Genomic DNA, 22,442 nt, shown 5'->3' on the forward strand with positions numbered 1-22,442 from the left:
GTGTCATGATTTTTCCACTTGTACAGCCATTGCATGTAAAGGGAGAAGTGTCGGTATAAACCAAAATCCAGGTAGCTCTTCTAGTCACGAAAAAGCACTTCAAGGCACCTCTTTTTAGTCTCAGATTCCGTAATTTCCTCCTCCAACTCTACTCCATCTACTTGTTGGCAGTTTCCTGAATCTCCTTCGGTTTTTTTCCTCTGAGGAACTGCTTGAAAGAAGGAAGCTTTCCAGTCTTTAGTCTCCAGGAACTTGAGGAGTATCTCTATAACTTGGTTCACTGTAAGGACCTGCACTCATAGGAAAGAAATGGTAATTAGAGAAGAAAAGCTTATAGAATAAACATTTTCTTCTTTATTTGTTTGTTAGAAAGTTAGTCTGATTAGTGAGCCAACTACCAAGCATGACCATCATCAGAAACAATAATCCAGACCCTACTATCTACATCCTAATCATTCTTTGAAAGTTGTATAGCTATAGCATGCAATCATTAAGATATAATATGCACTTTGCACTTTGCATTGTTAATCCCCAAGAGATTCTAAGCTAGCTATTGCCTTTTCGGTTTTTCCTTGCAACTAACACATAATTGCATCAGAATAAAGATAATAAACCAACAGTTTCATCTGAAAGAGGTAAAGAAAATTCAGTACACTCTTAGTAGTGCAATTGTTCTACGTGATGAAAGAAAGTGGAGCCATACCTGAGAACTGGACATCTTCATATAATCTCCAATAGGGAGTTTTGCTGTACGAATTCCCTGTTCCTTGGCTTTCTTCATAGTTACCTTTCCACCGGTTTCTATCCACCAATCCGCCAAAAATATAAAACTTTGGCGGGATCAAGTTCATGCAGCACTGTTTCAGAATCCGCCGTAAGGTACACCAAATCATCTTTCCGTTCGGAAAACCCTTCGATATAAGATTGTTGTTCCTTCTCAATAATCCACTTATCAAACCCAGAGAGCATCTGCAATTGAGTTTCCATTTCCCCTTGGCATCCAGTCAACCAGAGGTGAGCAGGCAGATTACATCTTCCATTTACATCATAGCAGTACGTAATCTGCAGGGTTCGACGACAACATGAACTACATTATGGATACAACGTAATAAAGGGACAAATTTATGCATTTGCTGAAGATTCGAAGACAACCCGTTGTACGAGGCTATGGATCTCGGAGTTCGTCGTGAGATGAGAGAATTCAAGATCGACGACGATGTTTTGGCCGGTGTCCTTGGCTTGTTTCAGTCTCTGGATATTCTGGCCTCTTTCCTCGGATCTTTCTCCATTCTCTTTCCTCAATTCTTTTCTTGAATAAGGCGGCCAGTTTCTTCTCCCACTGTTTTCGCTTCCTCTCCGCATCCCTCTGTTTTTGCTCTTTCATTTGCGCTTTCATCTTTGCTTTCTTCGCCTCGTTCTTCTGTTGCCTCAAAAGCTTCTTTTGGGCGTTCTTCGAAAGTGCCTGATGCTGGATATCGGCAGGCTTTACTTCACTGTTTTGCTCATTTTGCGCGGCCTCCATCGTTGAGTGCATCCGTTGAGCATTGGATTTCTCATCTTTGCCTTCCCCTTTCGGGTTTTGTTTATGGGCAGGGGGTAACTGTGTGCATGTTATTTCCAGTAATTAAGCCGTCGTCGTTTCACTTATGTTTTGAGGCTAGTAAATGCATAACACGTTAAGCACTTCTGTTCAATCTTTACACCAAGAACGCACAATAAAAAAATACAACCACTTTTATACTAAGTACAATTATTCATATATGAAATGGATGAATTGATTTAAGTGTACCCAAACTTAAAGTTACAGTCTTTTAAGAAATATAAAATAAATAAAAATAAAAGTGGGAATGGCATCAAATTACTCACAAAATCCACAAATTGAGCCAACAAAGTTGTGATCAAATGACTTAAAATAGTTATACAAGTATCATTGCAGTAACAGTAATTGGGGAGTTGTAGAGTTGCTACAAGAGGAGATTATTGGCAACAACAACATTCTAAAGTTCACCCCATTGGTATCGGTAAGTTGCTCCTAAACTTGGCTATGGTGGCTCAAAAACTCGCCTCCTCCGTAATTGGACGCCTCAAGAAATATCGTAAACTATTAGCAAGAACCTGCCAGATTTCATAAGAACACGTTGGAAATTTTCATATAGCAAAACTATGCCCCCCACCCTAATGGTTAACACTTAACCCTATGGAAGTTTTTTCAAAAAGATCACATTTCTCTAGAGCAGGTAGACAATGAGTAACTTTGGTTTAGGTTGTATTGTTCTTTACCTGCTGCAGAGGCTTGATGAGGGCTTTACCCTTGTAGTTGACGTGAAACGTTGCCTTTGCAAGCAAACCCTACGTGGCAAAAGTCCAAAAAGTAGAAAAAATTAATTATTATTCTATTACAGAGTTGCTAATACGATTCTTTGAAAAGAAGGTGAGAAGATGATCATCAAATCATATTTCGTAGGTGACAAAAAGAAAATGGTAACTGATTGGTCACCTCGGTGTCAAACTCCCCAGACTCAACTGCAATGTTGATATCACTAATAGTCTTCACAAGATCCACCAACAACCCTGGGCGATCAGCTGTCTCCACAAATAGCAAGCTGAACCGAATTTGTTTTAGCTAAACAAAACTCTATGGAAATGAAGAAGGTAAAACGGAAAAGATATCAATCCTTTCATTTACATTAATACACCAAAGAATCATCAGGCATGGGAGCTAACTAGAAAATTTTCAATATGCGGCCAAGGCCCTAAGCTATCAAAATTTCAAGGGCAGGGATTGCATTGTATAAGGTATAAGGGTAACCATTACCTTCGGTCAGGACCATCGTCACGAACTCTTACGTGGGTTGCAATGTCCACATCAACCTGAGGAATTCCAAAATGCAAAATTTAAGCCAAGATTAATGTGGGGTATCATACTCAGCTCAATAATTGATTGACAATTGTAACACTTATGACCAGTTGCACCGGCCTCAGTAGCAAGCATGAAAAGCGAGATTCTGCAAGTGGAATACCGTTTCTTTTGGTGGCTCAACACCAAAGGTCGCACCCATTGCTAATTGGGAGCTTGATTCCTGGACCACATAACATGTCAATAGACTTCACTAGGAGATACCTCACCAGGAATAAGGAAAAAGAAAAGATGATTACCGGATGATATTGAAGTAAGTTGTTTATAATCGTCAAACGTATTGCCTCAAGCAGTTCTGGTTCTTCAACTTTCCTTCCAGTACTACTGCAGACACACACACCGTCACTATATTAGTAAAACTGCATCTGAAATAGCATTTATAACAACTGAGACAGAACATTCAATTTTTATCCTAGTTTTGTTAATAACAGCATTGAATTTCCAAAGTTGGCTTTAACTGCTCCAAGTGTATTGACTCTATGAATCAGACAAAAAGATTCTGATTGATTTGCGATGTAACATGATATTCATTCAAGGGAAACGAATAACCATACTTCTTTCCAATAATTCAAGCAAAATGGTGATCTAAACTATTGAAGATTCAAAACCAATATGATGTAGATATTACACCAGCTTGCAGTCCATGAAAGACGTAATCTGTTATGCATATAATACCATTGTCACATCTGTGTTTCTAGGAGTAAGTATAAATACAGCTTTAATAATTTCTGATGTTTCTAGAGATATATCTAGTAGTTTCAACCTCACTTGAAAATAATCCTAGCCTAAAAACTGAGTTATGGTGAATTAGGTAAGCATTAACCACAAACAAGAAAAAGCTTACACTCATTAACTTTCAGATATCAAAATGTGGCAGGAAATGTAATCTGCTAGAAAGGCTTAACCGAGTACCACGAAAATACAAACTGAAAATAACTTAAAAGGCATACAACTTACGCCTTAGTAATGGAAAACTTGTTGTGCTTCCCAGATGAATCCAGATAGACATTTGCCTTAGTAACATTCAACCCGAGACTTTTAAGTGCATTCATCTGCAGCTCATTAGCTAATAGTTAAGATTATACATAAAAGAGTTTCATATCATAAAAGAGAAAACAAAATTGTAAATGGAAAGAAAAATATAGATATTCTAAAGTGGTCAAGTAAAATTGGATTTATACTGTATCAAGAAGAGCTCCAAGGCGATCCCCAAAGGTTATTTCCACAACAGTGGCATCTGGATCAGAGTCCTGATCAATTATAACTTTGGGGGTTGGAACTGTATCGAGCAAACTCCCATCATTCTTCAAACATAAAACCATAAGAAACGGATCATTAGTGAGTTAACACACGATCAACAATCAATCAAATATATTACTGCTCTTCCATACCTCTATGGCAGTGGCTGATGGTGGATTGATTCTGGTCGTTGATGATGACAATCTGAGCCTGTTATGATTAAAACTCAAGATAAAAACAATGTTAGCAAGTGCAAAGCCAGTTAAACAGTAGCATTAGCAACTGAAGAAAATTTGGGAAGCAAAATTGCAGCCAGATCCCAATGGCAGACATGAAATCTGCATTGTGGTTTAAAACTATAACGGACAGGGAGATTTAACACTAGAATCATACTCGGATTCGATTCCTAATATCATAACTCATTTTTTCGTAAAGAAAACCTCAAGTTGTATTGAATCTGGATAAGTTGATTAAATTAACTACATCCAAATGAGGTTATCCAATTCCAAAGGGTTTACAACTGCGTTAAATTGTTTCACTTCAAGCGGCATAAGAAACACCATATAGAATTTCCCAACCAACAATCCCAACACCCAGAGAAGTAGTACTGAAAAAAGAAGATAAAGGTCAGATTTAACATAATCATACCTTCTTCTCCCAAGAGTGTTGGGTTGTCTGCTAACAATGGTAGCAGGCAAAGAATGGTTTTTGATTTCAAATACAGTAAGGCAGTTAGTGTTGCTGCAAAAATATACTGCACAATTAGCAGCAGAAGCCATCGCTACTGTAATTATAGAGTTGGAGAAAGAAGCAGAAGCAAAGAGGACAAAGAAACAGAGAGATCAAAGAGAAGAAGAGGAAGCAAGGTTGAAGCAATGAGAGTAGTAAGCTGAGGCTCTCGTTTTATCCGCCATTAGAGATTAGAGGAAGAAGATAACACTCAATCTATTTTGCTCCTCTCTTTTCGTTTTCTTCCCTTTTCGAATCACTTATTAATATCCTCCTCTACAATATCTCCCCCAACGTTTAAGCCGATTCATCAAATTTTCTGAGACGTGTTTGGTACTCGCATTTCTCCAATCTCCACCCGCTAAGCAAACGACGACTTTGAGAACTTCGTAACCAAACAGGGCCTTATTAGTTGCGGAAATGACAATAAAATAATTTGGAGGCGTTTGTATGCGACAACTACCCTTAAATCTGACAGTGCCCAAATTGCCCTTATCCTAACAACATGTGCAATGACGTTAAGTTCAAGCCGGCGACGCTTACTTGTATTGTTGAATTTTTGTATATCATGGTTAGAGATTTAAATGGTATTCTACTATTGGAATAGCGGTTATTAGACCGTGTTAACGGTATTGTTCGAAATTATTTTTGTACAATTATAATATCTACAATGACCATAATAGTACTTATTATATTCATAATTATAAACATAATACAAATAAAAGCATAATTGTAATTTAAATCTTTAATCAAGGTAGTTTAATGACGTTTGCCGACATGAATTAGTTGTTAATTGACTGTTATATATATGTATACATAGGGACGGACATAATATTTTAAATTAAGGGTAGTGAACTTAAACTTATAGAATTTTAAGAAGTTAAAATAGAATTTTAATGTAAATTATATAAAAAAATTAAAATATAATTTTAAATTTTTTGAAAATCGACCGCTCCGGTGATAAAAATCCCACGTCATGGGAGTTGAAGGTGATGAAAATGACTGCAAAGCTAGCTCCAGGAAAGGACAAGAAGATAAAGAGAGCAAATGACCACACAATTTTGGTATTAATTGAAGGAGAAATAAACAACTCACTGATATCTACAATATACATGAACCCGGTAAATTGACTCACCATAACAATTGGAACTACTCTAAAAGTCCAAATGAAGGAAAAATTAAAGGGAAAAAATACAATAACCAGCGTATGCCCACAATTTGATTTTACATTTAATTGATTCCCGTAAAGGAAAACCTGTGCTAGAAAATGAAAAGAAAAACCTCAGGCACAAGTATGACTTCTATGTAACTCGTCTCTATAACAGGTCCATCAAGATAGGTAAACAGGGTTAGCTCTACTCGTATTTTCGTATATAACCGAAATGTTAAACGTAGAAATCCAGTCATTCACACACCAAATATCCTACCTTATCGTATAATCATCGGCCTATGTGGCAATTCCTGGAAAAGATGGCAAGCAACAGGAAATGAGTACACCAGAATGAAGCACCTAAAATTATCTGTCTGTCGACTAACACCTGGTAAATGGAGTTCTTTTCATTACTAAACATCTGTTGATGATGTTCTATATCATGAAAGATGCAGAGACATTAATTTGTTAGAGACGGCTATATGTCTGAGGGGTAAAAAGAAAAGTAGACTAATGGAACAGTAAATTAGAAAATAAATCAAGTCTTACCCCCATTTGACTACCTATTCGCAACACCATAACCACTAATGTAACCGGCAGAGTTATTAGCTATAACATCAGAAGTTGTATTTCCCAGACCGAAATCGAAAGAGCCAGACAGCTCTAGGTCTAAGGGCAAAGATTGCCATGTAGATTCCCCACAAAATGAACCATCTTCAAAAATATCGGAATAACCATCATTTGAAGCACTATGGGATGATGCACGGGCATCACTGGTTCTCCCGTGGCCTATCACTCTGGACGAAACACCAAAACCTCCACTTCCGTACCTAAGATTGTTGTAAGCAGAAGCAGCACCTCCACCTGGACCTGACTTGGGAGAGGGATCCCAAAGTGATCCAATGCTGCCAAAGGAACTTGCATCTGTTTTCCCACTTCGAGATCCAACAATAGGACTAGAGTTTGTGGAGTTGGTAGCATAGCTAAGACTTCCATTTCCCCAAATATTTTGACCTGCTGAGTTTAACACAGAACTATTCATTCCACTGCTCACACCATACCCAAAAGGCCTGGCAAACCGGTCTGAATTTCCACTAAACGAAGTGTCCAATCCCCGTTCATAGCACAGCTTAGATCTAAGGTTTGAGTTCCATCCAGAGCTTGGACTCAAATTTAACTCAAAATTCAGTCCAAACCCATAACTGGGGCTTGATGGAGAAAATCCACTCTGACCAATAGTACCTGGACTAGATCTACCTTCCATTCTAACACCATAACCCCCAACTGAATTAGTATTATAACCCTGCATGTGACCACTAAGGAAGCTGTTGGCTCTATCGAGACCAAAGTTATATCCACCTAACTGGTTCCGACTCGGACCTAAAGATGATTCTTTGGGAACAGCACACTTGACCTCGACCATTTTCCCGTTGAGTTCGTGAAATGTTCTTTGCAAGACTTTATCCACAGCTTCTTCTGAATCATAAGTTATGAATCCAAAACCCCGTGGCCTCTGATTCTTGTGATCGTACTTCACAACAACATCAGTTATTGTACCAAACTGATCAAAGTACCTCTTAAAGTCACTCTCAGTGACCGTGGATGCTAAGCCCCCTACAAATATCTTCTTTGTACGAGAAGGACCGGATGATCCAAGAGCACTATTATTGTTTTTGTTGAGAATGTTCTGGTCCTCCCTAGGAAATGCCTTCTTTGCCTCAACCTGAAGAGAAAACCAGACAGAAAATGGAGTTAAACACAATTTCAACCTCACAACATAAATAATAGCATCAGAAGTGCACAATCTTTTTGAATCATAAATAAAGGATCCACCTAAAGCTGATAACTTCCCCTGAATTTTACTTTATGGATCTTGGAAACTTTCAGTAGTGTACGACTGAGGAACATGAACACAAGATCTATAATGACATTCTTCTTCTCCATCATACAAATTACATGTTCGCATCATCTATTTGATGCTAAATAATTACCAATGGTTCATTTTGCAATTTATCAAACTGTGTTCTGAATACAGTGATTCATCTCAATGAAACTGATGTCACAGCTTCAGTTAGGTGACAGATTCCCTAACTGTTGACATTGACTGATGTTTGGGAATCTATCACCTTCAATGGCCTCGAAAGGGGTAAATACATGTTACTTGAGTAGTTCTTACTCAATAGCAACATGCTGCCAATCAAACCTCACAATGTACAAGTACAATACAAACATCAAAATTAATAAAACAAAGTCATGTCTTAATTAAAAAACATGATTAAAAAGAAAAAGAAATGATCATATGAGCGGCCATCAACTACACCGAGACAAGAAACTGGATAACTCTAAGTCTCTAATGTTTTGAATTGCATGCTATACAATTCATATTATCAAAGCAAAAGTACTTTTCAGAACATACCATATTACAAGGGAGTTTAAAGAAAAAGAGGTTAGGAACTTACAGTTCTACCATCTATCATATGCTGCTTCAAAACAACCTTTTCTGCAATAGCCGGGTCTGCATAAACAACAAACCCAAACCCACGGGCACGACCTGTGGTCCGATCCTTCATTATAACAGCTTCCACAACTTCCCCAAAAGTTTCAAAATACTGTCTAAGACGGTCCACATTTGTGCCCCAAGAAATACCGCCGATGAATAGCTTGCCAACCTCCATTTCCATTCTGAACACAATACCAATACAATCTTGCTGAATATTGAATTCCCAGTCAATCATAAACAAAATGAATAAACATATCACTACAAAGAAAACATCTGATCTAGAATCCGACTCGTAATTTCATGTAAATAATGTCAGATACAATTGAGGCTTTGCTCTCTTGAATTTAAATGCAACACACAACTGATCATCATTTCTCCAACATAAACATCGTAATGTAGATTAAACGAAGATAACCGTGCCTTGTCGGGACACGAAAATCAACCCAAGCTTGGTTATTTATGTTGTTGGATTCGATCGAAAAACATAAGATAAGACCGATTACAGATCGATCAACAATCCAGGATTCCAAGAAACCAAAGCATGAAAAATAGAGCAGCTTTAATCTAGTTTTGAGAGAATGATATGGAGCATACCGGGGGGGGGGGAATCCAGAAGGGAAAGCAAGATAATCTAAGATCTGAGATGAAGCATAACAAGAACAGAGGGCTGAAAGGCCCTCGTTTTCTCTCTTGTTTCTTTCTTCCAATGAGGCAATTACTGTGTTTGAATATCAATGGAATTGGGATGCATAAATAAGAAGAAAAAACACGTGTGCCAGTGGTGTAAATGAATGGATTCTGTGCATCCAACAGAGAGGCTGAGAGCGGATAAAGAATGGATATTTGTATTTATATATACAAATTTAGAAGACAGACAGAGAATGGCGTAGGGCAGTGAGGGGCCTTTTCTTACAAGAAAGTTGTTAAAGGAGACGATGGACAACTTCTCTGTGTTTCCAAGTTTGAAGTTTATGTAAAATGTCGTCTTAACGCGGTTGAAATATTGGACGGTTAATTCTAATTATATTTAGCTTATATCGGAATAAATAGCTTCGTATCCGACCTTAATTATTAATTGGAAATCATAAAATAAAATGTGAAAGACAGGAGGGATTAGTTGTGCACCAAAACCAACTCAGAGTTAGTTACACACTAATAATGTTTTTCAATTATATATATTTAAAGTGGGGAAATAAAGCTGTTTGAAGGGTTCTTTAATTTAATTATCCCAAATTAAATAAGAATAATGATTGTATAGATTTTCATTATTGGACTATCCCATATGAAGATATATTATAAAAAAACATTGAGGAATTAATTAATTGTTGTTAATTACCGTCTGGCCTGACAGGCAGGCAAGTGGTCGGCTCCAGCCTACGAAGAAAGACGAGGATACGACTTTATCAAATAATAACAATGGTTCAATTTGAGTTCCAACTTAATGCCTTATAGATCGTTATTTAATTAGGGGGAAAACAAAATCAAGGTGCTGGGTGATTCTGGTTATGTTATTTATAGTAATATTTAAAATTCGATTATTGGATTTGCGATGTTTCGTGGTCTCTACAATTAATTAATGGCAAGTGACAGAAGACATTTCAATACATCCAGATTTTATTGAGTAGTAGTAAATTCATGGTAATTTAACAAAATAAAATGATTTTGTGGCAAATTTAACATGATGTCAACTTCCCTTCCATTTTCTAGGAGTAAAACACATGCCGCCTCTCACAACCTAACACGACACGGGGAGTTTGGTTTGCGGAAAATATTATTATCAAGGTGAATAATTGTAGCAATCCTAGACTGTTATAGGTGACCCGATCTAATCTGATATGTCACATTAGGGGCACTAGAACGACCCACAATAAAAATAACAGAAAAATTTAATTTTTTTATTAAAACATATAAAAATACAAAGTGTAGAAAACTTTCAAATCGTAAAACAGAATGCGTTCATACCTCCCATCATAAAAGTTTCAGACTCAATATTAAAATTAAATGTGACCTACATGCCTCCTAATTACACTTGTACCATACTCTATAAGAAAAGCCGAAGGAACTCCCATTACTGAATTCGATAGCTACACTGGATCGATCTTTTAACCTGAAATGGTGAATAGCAGAGTGAGCTTTGGGAAGCTTAGTAATACAGAACTACCATGTGATGTTAAGGATATGCAGATAAATAACAAACATAAAAAAATTTCTTATTGATTCAAACATCTACAAGTTTTCATGATGAGCTGAGGTTCCACTGTTATTTCTTCATGTAACAGACAAGTAGTTTATAGCTCAGAGGAAGCATTCGGAAGACAAGGTTCACAGCTTGAAACAGACGTCTAGTGTGTTCTTTCAAAACCAGAATAAAATGTAATCATAGTTTAAAAACAATATTAGTTATTTCAGTAAAAACAAGTTTTTAAAATCATTGTGGTACCCTCCATCCAAATACTCCATGTGAAGTTTCCTAGAACATCATTCATAAGGACTTACCCTAGACCCCTAAGATATAGGAATCCAATATGAATGATCAAAACAGAAAGGATTTACCAGCTAGCTGAACCTCATAGAATCCAGACACCTACCTAGAAGGTACCCCAATAAAACAATTTCAGATAGAACCAATAATATTGGAAAAAAGAAATCAAAAGTTGGGTTTTTATTTAAAATACATAGTTTCCCTCCAACCGTACACCAAATGCAGTACCCTAGAACAAACATTCATAAGGACTTACCCTAGACCCCTAGGATCTATAAGTCTAATATGAATGATTAGAACAAAAAGGATTTACCAACTAGCTGAACCTCAGAGTCTCCAAACACCTACCCAGACAGTACCTCAATAAAACAAATCAGATAAAAGACAATAATATCAAAAATCAGAAGCTAATTGTACCTTGTGTCAGAATAAAAAAATTGTACTTTATATAAATCAAAGAAAACATTTATTTCAATAGGGACACACTAGAGGATCATATATTTTTCGAAGGCGCTTGGAAATTATCATGAATAGAAAATATGAATTTATGCAAAATTGATCGGATTTAAGGATCGATGTCCCTATTAAAAGGGTTTAATTGCTAACGGATCTAAACAGACATTCAGATATTGATACTTTAGGATAATTTAGGATTTTAGGTGTATCAGAAAGGTATTTAAAGACCTTTACATCATAATAAATTAAGATTTCAGATATAACCAGAGCGATTCCATTATTTAGGCCTTCGGACACTTTGATTTTTATTGGATTCTTAGCAACTTAATCCAATAAGGGTGAAATGATGAATTACGATATTCAAGATTCATGTCGATTTATCAAGATATCGAGTCAACTCGAACTGAACAAATCTCAGCATTGCGATACCTGTCAACCACTCAAATTGATGCACTTCAAGAATATTCACACTTTACTACTGACAACACTAGTCGAACTGATCATCTTCAGAACCATCATTGAACGGATCTTGAGGCATTGTACGTATTCCGATGATATTTGTTTTATTTATGTATTGCAACAGTCTCCAAGATGACTGACGTACTTGAGTCGTACTCCACAACCTTTAGGGGCGATATAATACTTAGGTTTTCTTGGTGTTTCAAGAATTATCCAATAACATTCACTTATTTCTAGGTCATGAGGGAAGTCAGATCATTTTTGTACTAAAGATTGTTTCGGTCATCTTAGAGTTCAAGGTATTTTGGTCTTTTTAAAATTCATGGGTATTTTGGTTATATCAACATTTGAGGTTATTTTTGTCATTTCTAAGAACGAGGGTATTCCAATCATTTTCTTTGATTCAATCATATATATATATATATATATATATATATATATATATATATATATATATATCATTTCCAGTAATTTAATCATTGGGTGATTATTCTAAAATCAGAAATTCAAAATCTTTTACCGCCTCAGGAATTAAAATCGGTAATCATGATGTTTCTAAACAAACCGAGTATTTATCAAGTGAATAAGTAGTCTATCAGATCAAGGATGACTTTTTAGGGTTATTTTAGTTATTACTGATCACGAGGATTATGAACCGAATTTTAGGTCTTCCAACCGATTTACAGGTCTTCCAAACAAGTCAGGAGTTCAGTCGGTGGATATGTAATTCTATCAGGTCAAAAATGAATTATCAGGTTAATTCCACTATTTGGGTCAATTTCGTTCTCTTTTTACTTCATAAGGGCATTTTTTGTAATTTTTTCAAGCATTTTTTACATCAAAACATTTAACGATAATATTCAAAGTTTAAGGATTCTAAGATTAATTCCTTTGTTGATTAATCGCTAACCTTAAATTTATTTCTTATCAATCTTTCAATTCCTTTGTGCAATTCAATTGAGTCTTAACTAATTTATCACTTAAATCGTATTCGGTTCGAGTCCATCTATAACCAAACATGCATAATATACCAATCATATACATCTATGCATTTATTCAGTCTCAACATATTACCTCAATTTTCGTGCATATCGATTGACCAATTAAACTTCATTCGATCGCCCTCACACTTGATTTCGACATCCCATAATATCTCGGATTCATAACAATATAAATTACAACATGATAGGTTGTCCTAAAAAAAGTCAATGCCCGAATAACGATCGGTCAACCGTCGGTCAAATGTCAACAACTATCAGCTCGGTTAACAGCTCGATCGACTCGATCGTGGCTCGATCGGCTCGATAAGATGGCTCGGTTAGCTCGATTAGGCGGCTTGGTCGGTCGGTATGAACCGATCCAGACTGGTTCTGGAAACTCCTTAAGCTACAGACGAAACCCACACACAGTTGGCGGTGCGTGGGGCGCGTATGACGACGTCGGTGGTCAGATGGCGACCAAATATTTCAGATATGTAGATCGGCAACTTGGGATTCTCGTGAAAGCACCTTTCGTGATGATGAGCAGCGAAGAATGGCGAAAAACAATATTTACAAACGATCAAACTTCCTTTTTCTCACCTCCTTCAACGGTGACGACAGCGACGACACCACGATCGCTGATCGACTCCTTTCAATGCCAAGAACATATTGACGTCGATGGTGTTGTCAACAGACGATTGATCGGCTATGAAATATCAATGAAATTCTCTTGAAGAGAGAGAAAAATAAAATAGGAAATGGGGAATAAGATAGAAAAAAAAACTTACCATTTTCAAAATTCTCCTAAAATGGGAGAGTTTTAAACTCTCTAGAATATAAAAATGGTAAAATTATACTCTTTGTCCTCAACGTTTCCCTTATTACTACTTTAATTCAATATAAATTAATAACATTTAGCCCTTTAAATTAGGGTGTGACAATAATTTTTTTTCAGAATTGTATTATCATGTTTAGTTCACGAAAAAAATTATTATCAGGTAATAACTTATTACCAATAGTAGCATTTTTATGTTAAAATTGTGGGAATGTCATTACTTCCAATTTCTTAGGTAATGAACAGTTTCCACCATTTTAGAAAGAAATACCCTTGAAATAATATATATTTTCATATGAATCCCTTACAATTCTTATTTTTCGTGTTATACTCTAAATTATAAAATTAATAATAATAATATAAAAAGAGTTTAATTTAATAAAATATTAATAAATTTGAGTAGTTACAATTATTTTATATTTTTAATATTTAATATATTAATTATTTTATAATTTTATGAGATGAAAATAATATTATCGTAAAAATATAAATATTTAAAATAATATTTAATTTTGAGTTATTAAAAAATAGATCTTATACATTAAAAATAATATATTTGTCTACTCCAGATCACAATATTATTATTCATGTTATATTATATTTTATATAAATAAATATGATGTATTTAAAATTATAAATTTAGTATACTAATTATATTAATTATATGTTAAATGTATTTTTATTTAAACTTATATAGTGTAATAATCAAAATATTTTTATAAATTTTCATTCAAATATTTTTATAAATTTTCAATCAAATATTTATAATTCAATATTAAAGTTTTATTTGTTAAAAAAATATATATCACAAAGATAATTTGGTAAAATATGCATCAAAGTAATCTTTTATTCTTCTAACTAAACACTATAATATTACATTTCTGCTAAGAAAACCAAACAAAATAATACAATATTCTCAGAGTAATATTACATTCCAATAATCTTATTTTCAAATGTAATATTACATTCTGTTAACCAAACGTGTTATTAACGCTTTGGGTCTACTAAAGTTAGTTGGGTTTTTATATTATTATTACCACTAGGGCCGTGGCAGGGTTTTCGAGGGCCATGTACAAATTCGTATAAATGGGCCCCTATTTTCTAGATATATTCGATTTCGGGGAAATAATAGTGGCGTTTTCTTGACAAACACCGCAATAAATCCATCTATAATGGCGTTTTATCAATAAAGCCGCAATAATAGTGGCGTTTTATTGAAAAAATGTCGCAATAGGTCTATCTATAATGACGTTTATTTGTAAAACGCCACTATATTTTTTTTTGGACCCCTTTTTTGAGGAGACCTGCGCGATCGCGCAATTTGCGTCCCCAGCCACGGCCCTGATTACCACAACCACCGTCATTATTATTAGACTACCATTGTTCACACATTCTAATCTCTATTGATATTTCTGTAATTGCCTACTTTTATTAGTTTAATTATCATTCCAGAACAGAAATTATGGTACTGTGCTAATTTAACTGGAACTAAAATCACGTATATTATATAATGAAATGTTAAATTACACATTTCATCATTTAACTTTCTTATCATTCTTATTTTGTTTACTAAAAAAGATTTTTTTTAATTTGACCATTGATTTTTATCACTCAATTAATTTACTAGCATAATGATGACATGACATTTTAAAATTAGATTTTATTCTCACTTATACATGTTTTTGACTTTCTAATTTTCACTTTTTTCCTTATTCAATATATTTTATTTTATTCTCCCATAATCTTGAACACATTTCTCAACCCCCCAATTAAATTCTAGCTCGCACTAAAAGTCCTAATGTAAGAGTTTATGTTAAGAGAATAAACGTATAAAATTTTAAAGGGAGATAAATTTATAAAATTTAAAGACAAAAATAGATTTTCAATAAAAAATATAAAAATATCTAAAATATTTAAGTGTCGCGCCCCAAAATCAATGTTAATAAGGGGTGTACCAGAATTTTTGGGTACCAAAATTTCGACCCGTGTCCCGACTAGTAAAACCCGGGTATCCGGTTCATATATTTTTTTTTTTTATTTTTTTAAATTATATTATTTTAAAAAATATATAGAAAAATTTAAAAATTTAAAAATTTAAAGGTCTATAATATATATTTTACAAAAAAAGTTTAAAAAATAAATTACATAATTAAAAAATTATTAAAAATTAAAACAAAAATTATAATTAAATTTTAAATGTTTCGAAGTTAAAATAAATATTTTAAAAAATAAGTTAGAGTGTTAATGTGAAATAATTTAAGAAATTAGGAATTTAGAATGCTAGAGTGAAGTAATTTGAGAATTGTAAATAAAAAATTAATATAAAATAAAATAAAAATAAATAAATATATAATAAATCGGGTAATGGGTCAGCGGGTACCTGGTTAAGCAAAATTTTGTGACCTGAGCCCGATCCGGAAACCCAAAAAATTTAGTGGGTCGGGTACCCGACCCGAAAAATCGGGTATTTTCAATATAAATACCTAGTTAATATTTCAGTTTTGATAATTCAAAATTTTTTGTTGGTTTAATTTTTAAATTGAATAAATGCGAACTTTTAAAGATACTTTCCGAAAATCATAGAAATATTTGGGGCATTTTCTTATACTCCAAAAGCTTTGAGGATCTTTTGCGTGATTAACCCGTAATGAATTTGAGATTCCGTATCCTGCTTAGCTCTAATCCACCGCCCATTTTTCCTCTTATCTATTTTTATTTATTTATTTTAATGTTTATTATGGGATATTGTTTGATTGTTTTTTTGAACAGTATTGCTTAAGAGGATATTGTTATTATTATCAATATATTAAGTTAACAGAACTATATTTTTGGATTAAAAACCCTATAAAGTTATTGACGTGAGCTTTAGTTTTGTTTTCAACCTTACGCCGCCACTCTTTAGAGCCAGCCGATCCATTCTCGTGAAATTAATATAGTTACTTATATCAGTCATCACATCTCCTTTTTCCTTGAATTCTTTTATGAAATTTGTTTTAATCCTGTTAAATAATTTTCTATTAAATCTGGAATTAAAAATAATGTTGATCAATGTCATGTTGATTTATCTGATTCCATGCGTGTCTTTATCTATGTTAATATGATTTTTGTTTTGTACTACTTAATTTATTGATTGGTTATCAAACACGTTTATGATTTATCTGTGACGTGTTTGAATAACGTTTCTTGTTCTGTGACTATATGTAATGGTGCTTGCTTCTAAAAGTATTCTGATTTTTGTATCCCGTGCCTTGCGTTGTCTTGTTTAGAGGTCTACTGCTCTTGTTTATGTGATTCATTGCATTCTGTTTGGGGTTCGATTGATTGCAGGTTCTGAGGAATGCGTCTTGTGAAACTTAGAGGATGGTTGGCTAGTTAAGAGTTTACTAGTTCATGTCTGCATTCAAGTTTGTTTGTGATACTGAATTTGTTGGGTATGCTTTTGTGATTTCCTGAATACATTGTTTGCCCGCATAATTTATGATAAAGTAATAACTATATAAATTATTTGAAAATTTATTTGTTAAATTTTTTTTAATATCACTTCGGTGATCAATATAATCTTTGGATTCGACCATAACGTCAAGATCGGATCTTGAAAGGTTACAATAAGAATTTAAATTTTTTAGGCGAGGACCGTCACCTCACAATCCATCATGCTAAAAGTATCAAACTCATCACTTTTATCATCAAAAAACAACTGTCGTTACTAAATAACCTTCAGATTAATGTGTATTAGTTTATTTTTTTAAGGTAAACTACTTAGTTGATCACTTAACTATTTATCCCTTTTATTTTTACCATCGATCTTTTAATTTTGTCAATCACACCACTTAACTATTTGATTGTTTCAATCGAGCCACTAGTCGTTAACAGTGACAAAAATAATGATGTGGCCGTTAAAAACCACTACTCATTTGACAACTTAACTATTTAATTATTTCAATTAAGCCACATAACTATAATTATGCCAATTCCATTTAATTGTCACATCATCATTTCCGTCAACAGTTAACGGCTAGTAGCTTGATTGAAACAATTAAATAGTTAAGTGGTGTGATTGATAAAATTAAAAGATTGATGGCAAAAGTAAAATGGCTAAATAGTTAAGTGGCCAACTGAGTAGTTTACCCTATTTTTTAATGATAGAATAAATAAAGAGGGTGAATAAATCAAAGTGAAGGTTGAGATGATAATAATATTTTCATTGAAAGATCTTTATCTTGGAGTAAGGAGGATAAGAATTTATTTCATTTCAATAACCCCAAATAAATTTATTTGATTACACGTGGAAATAATAATAGTGTAGCATTTCATTCTAACGACAGTTGCTAATAGTTTAGTGAATTTACCAATTAAAGGCTTTGGATATTTCTCAATCATTTTATTAAAAACATTCAAATTATCATCAATTCAATTTTTATTTTTATTTTCCGTAATAGACATTGACCTCTTGCTGAAAGATTCAATGTGCATGGGTAGCGGTTAGGGATGGGCATGGATCGAGTTTTGACAAATCCCCGATTTAAAAATTTTACATCATTCACTTGCTCTGACTTGACCCTTAAAATATATATCCTCCATCCAACTCGAATCAAACCTAATTTTTTTAGATAAAATCCGAACCCGATCTGATCGGATCTGAAATAATAAAAAATATTATTTTTATTCAATAAAAAACAAGGATTTAATTGAAAACATTATATATATAGGGGTATTATTATAATTATTCATAAATATATAAGATAAAATTATATTTTTTCCCGGGTCGGGTCGGGTATTTTCACTCTAAACCCGAATCCGACTCGACCCGACCCGAACACCACCTTTAAAAAACTTGATTCGACCCAACCCGAACCTAATTTTTTTTTCCAAAAAACCAATTCGATCGGGTCGATACCTGTAGTGTTGGATCTCATGGCCATCAACTAGCGGTGGTGTTAAAGAAAGAAAAAGGAGAACCATTAACAATAGAAGGGAATTTTTAAAAAGAATTTAGGTTGTCCATTGCCTTAAAAATTAAACAATATGAAAGCAAATGTTGAACTTGAAATGATACCAAATACAATGAGGGAATATGTCCAATGGAAAATTGATATCAGACTTAAAAAGAAAGGCTACTTTTCTCTTAATAAAATATTCCATACATGATTTTTCTTCGAGGGTGAGAATTTTTTCCCTTTCTAGAAGTAATAAAGCATTCATACGATAGGAAGAGAATAAATTTTTTTTTTGGATCTCAAATCTAATATCATTTTTTATTATTATAAGAGTTGAGATTTACATAAACATACATATAATTCTTGCTATACGCAACACTGATATCCTGGTGAAGCAAATTTTATTTGGGAATTTTTCTAGTAATTCACTGTTGCTTTGATGGCGTCCAATATCTTGTTCTTGGTTGGCATATAGAAGGGTTCAAAAACAAGAGGGAATGGGGTGTCCAGGCCACACACTCTAGCTACCGGAGCTTCTAACCTTAAGAAGCAAGATTCAACAATGGAAGCCGAGATCTCTCCACCAAATCCTCCTGTAACCGGAGCTTCATGACTAATAAGAACTCTTCCAGTTTTCCTGACTGAGGCTTCAACTGTTTCTTTGTCCCAGGGAATTAGAGTTTTCAGATCTACAAGTTCACAAGAAATTCCATCCTTTTCTGCTTCAATACAGGCCTGTTCCATGATGGAGAGTTGTGCTCCCCACCCTACCAGTGTTATATCACTGCCTTGTCGAATGACCTCTGCCTCTGATAGAGGCAACATATAATCATGCTCAGGCACTTCTTCAACGGCCAAACGGTAAAGCCACTTTGGTTCAAAAAATACTACAGGGTTTGGATCACGAATGCACGACAACAGTAACCCTTTTGCTTGCCGTGGGCTACGAGGAATGACCACTTTAATGCCAGGAACATGGCAAAAGAACGCTTCAGGTGATTGAGAGTGGTAATGTCCACCATGACCCACAGCGCCATAAGGTGCTCTTATTGTCAAGCCTCCACAATTGAATTGGTTGCCACTCCGATACCTAAACTTGGCAGCTTCATTTACAATCTGATCAAAAGCAGGGTAAATGTAATCTGCAAATTGGATTTCCGCTATGGCACGATTTCCCATGGCAGCTAGGCCAATTCCAAACCCGACAATACCCTGCTCACAAAGGGGAGTATTGAAAACCCTAGCTTTACCAAATCGATCAGCGAGTCCGGTTGTGCAACGGAAAACCCCACCAAAGCTAACATCTTCTCCAAAAACAAAGGCACGAGGATCAGTTTCAAGTGCAACGTGAAGGGCTTGATTGATAGCAGAGTAAAGGTTGATGGATTTAGAGTTGCCGCTCTCAACATCGCAGGTGGCAGTTGAAAGTAGCCTCCTCCCCATAAGCCCAATCCTGACCCTTTTGCCCATAATATTTCTCAAAGCCATCTCTCTCTCTCTCTGCAACAAGCAAACGAAATGCAAGAAAACGAATTTCACTATGAACATATAAAGAACACGGATTCAAAAAGGCTGTAAGTTAAAAGGGCATCAGAATTGCAGAAAAACATCAAAGCTTAAGAAGCCAATCAGTACCGAAAGAGGTATTTTGTGATTGATATCCTCATTGCCCACAACATCAAACCAAATCTCTTATTTTAAATAAAACAAACAAAACAGCTATGTGAGTCTCATGGCCAATCCCACATGATAAAAGCCTCAACGCCGCTCCACAAGGCGATGGAATATGAGACTGCCGTTGACAGAGGAAATCCCCCAAAGGAGGACCATCAACGTCGACTATCATTACTATACAACGTTATCTTTGAGATATACAAAGATAATTTATCGATTTGCCTCAAATGAAGAAAAGGATTTTGATCCCCCGTCATATTCAAACTACCATCAGTAAAACCAAATCAAAGCTACATAGTGTGAAATTAAAAAAAATTGGAATATACGTCCCATGGCAAGTCCAAAATGGTAAAAGCAGCGACGCCGCTTCATAAGGCGATGGAATATGAGAGACTTATCGATGGGGGAACTACCCAAAGGAAGCACCGTCTACATCAATGATCATTTTTATATGACGTTATCTTAGAGATATACAAACAAAATCAGGTTTGCCCCAATTCAAAGATTAGGGTTCCAAACGCCCCCCCAACAGTAGATTTATCACAAAATCATGAAGAAGAAAAAAAACAATACGTAAAGTAGGAAATAAATTGGGAAAAATACAAAAATTTGAAACGCTTTATGCAAAAAGTAAGCAAGAAAACATACTAGTAACTTTTCCTACGCAGATCAACTTTAAGCGAAACGACTAAAAGATTTGGACGCGAATATTGAAGAAAAGAATCTACTGGTGCTAACGCAGGAGGTGATCTTGTGTTGATTTATAGCCCTGACTTAGTGGGCGCCTCTCACTAGGTTTTGCTGTTGTAGAATTAAGAATCCAATATATTAATGGAGCACAAAGACCTAAATTTCAGATGGCCCAATGCGAAAACCCAATAGCTACATATTTTATGGGTTTTTCCCCCTTGATATATATGACCGAGTGCACCTTTATATTTTGGACTAATTACTCGTGTACAGTCAAATTAAATAAATATATATATATTTATAACAATCAAAGATTATGTACTAAAATTTAAATTAATTTAATTTAATTTAGTTTATATTGGAACAAATTAGGTTTGATTTAGGTTAAAATTGAGACTACTTTAGATTGAACTAAACTAGGATTAATTTGAACTTGGGATATTAATTTGTTAAATATGAACTATGTTTAAGGTTTAGGATAAAAGTGTGACGTTTAACTTTGTGATAATTTCATTTTTTTTACATTTTTGTTCCTTTAATTGATATCACGTCATATTATACATTTCAATTCTTTTTACACTATATATAGTCACTTCGGAAGTAAAAGAATTGTTCTTATTTTTTAATGTCCTGAGTTCGAACAGCGGAAATGTTATGGGTGTGAAAGTTTAATGTTAAATGGTTGAGAGTTATTTTTAAACAAATATTGTTTTATATATATATATATAAAATAAAATACGACAGTGTAAATCAATATCATTCTATTTAATTCCAACAGTAAGACTAGGGATGAGACTTGGCTTGTTAAATTAGAAGCATCAAAGTATTGTTAATATTGGCAGTAGCAATCTTTGCTTACTTTTTGGAGAAATAAAAGGCACTTATCCAAATAAAATCGAAGAGAGCCGTTGGGTTGATTTGGCAGTAAAAGCAAAATCCCATTCATCACATGAATTCAACCTCAAAAGAAAAAGTAAAAGGCAGTTCAAAAGGACGTCCTATAATTGTCATGTCCTAAAATTGATGGTGTCTGTGCGACACAGAAATTTGTGTTGAACCTCAGACAGCTACATTTTACTACTCTAAACATAGTAAAAAAAGGAGTTAATTTAAGACAATGGCAAACACCATTAAAACACTGTCAACATCGGCTTATTCAACGTTGAAAACAAAGAAGATTTAACTCGTTCACTTGGAATTAATAATCATTCTGCAACTACACAAATCAAACAGTTCACTTGAACCATATCAGAGGCCGTCACATTTGGTAAAACCTTCTTGTCTATTTATAGGATGAGACCATACAATTCGAACAAAGGAAACAAGTGTCTAATTCTAACTTACCCTTTTTTATTTTGTTATTTTCAACAAGGGAAATTTCGTTTTGCATTTGG

General features: G+C 34.4%; 4 protein-coding genes and 2 pseudogenes across 5 annotated transcripts; all 6 read right to left on the reverse strand.

Annotated features, from left to right (window-relative positions):
- Positions 1-80: 80 nt before the first annotated feature.
- Positions 81-1,092, reverse strand: LOC120216800 (annotated as a pseudogene).
- LOC120216735 lies at positions 1,087-1,582 on the reverse strand. The gene has a single exon (XM_039214084.1). The coding sequence runs from the start codon at positions 1,532-1,534 to the stop codon at positions 1,202-1,204; it is 333 nt and encodes a 110-aa protein (XP_039070015.1). The 5' UTR covers positions 1,535-1,582; the 3' UTR covers positions 1,087-1,201.
- Positions 1,583-1,977: 395 nt separating this feature from the next.
- Positions 1,978-5,171, reverse strand: LOC120216731 (ACT domain-containing protein ACR11-like). 2 transcript variants are annotated; one of them, XM_039214081.1, is made up of 10 exons: positions 4,805-5,171; positions 4,309-4,375; positions 4,099-4,221; positions 3,875-3,969; positions 3,157-3,241; positions 3,021-3,080; positions 2,816-2,871; positions 2,498-2,603; positions 2,281-2,349; positions 1,978-2,115 (listed from the first exon to the last, which is right to left on the reverse strand). In XM_039214081.1, exons 1-10 carry the CDS (start codon positions 4,933-4,935, stop codon positions 2,053-2,055), a joined length of 855 nt encoding a protein of 284 aa, XP_039070012.1. In that variant the 5' UTR covers positions 4,936-5,171; the 3' UTR covers positions 1,978-2,052. The 2 variants fall into 2 exon arrangements, with proteins under 2 accessions (XP_039070012.1, XP_039070013.1); XM_039214082.1 differs by having other exon boundaries at positions 4,309-4,366; positions 4,805-5,170.
- Positions 5,172-6,164: 993 nt separating this feature from the next.
- LOC120216801 (heterogeneous nuclear ribonucleoprotein 1-like) lies at positions 6,165-8,710 on the reverse strand. The gene is made up of 4 exons (XM_039214122.1): positions 8,495-8,710; positions 8,212-8,225; positions 6,585-7,897; positions 6,165-6,346 (listed from the first exon to the last, which is right to left on the reverse strand). Exons 1-3 carry the CDS (start codon positions 8,708-8,710, stop codon positions 6,595-6,597), a joined length of 1,533 nt encoding a protein of 510 aa, XP_039070053.1. The 3' UTR covers positions 6,165-6,346; positions 6,585-6,594.
- Positions 8,711-19,078: 10,368 nt separating this feature from the next.
- On the reverse strand, positions 19,079-21,108 carry LOC120216729 (2-oxoisovalerate dehydrogenase subunit beta 1, mitochondrial-like). The gene is made up of 2 exons (XM_039214078.1): positions 21,007-21,108; positions 19,079-20,184 (listed from the first exon to the last, which is right to left on the reverse strand). Exon 2 carries the CDS (start codon positions 20,170-20,172, stop codon positions 19,102-19,104), a length of 1,071 nt encoding a protein of 356 aa, XP_039070009.1. The 5' UTR covers positions 20,173-20,184; positions 21,007-21,108; the 3' UTR covers positions 19,079-19,101.
- On the reverse strand, positions 20,270-20,356 carry LOC120216808 (annotated as a pseudogene).
- Positions 21,109-22,442: the final 1,334 nt, after the last annotated feature.

The sequence above is a fragment of the Hibiscus syriacus genome, unplaced genomic scaffold (genome assembly GCF_006381635.1).
Source record: "Hibiscus syriacus cultivar Baekdansim isolate YM2019G1 unplaced genomic scaffold, ASM638163v2 tig00110163_pilon, whole genome shotgun sequence".
Lineage (NCBI taxonomy): Eukaryota > Viridiplantae > Streptophyta > Magnoliopsida > Malvales > Malvaceae > Hibiscus > Hibiscus syriacus.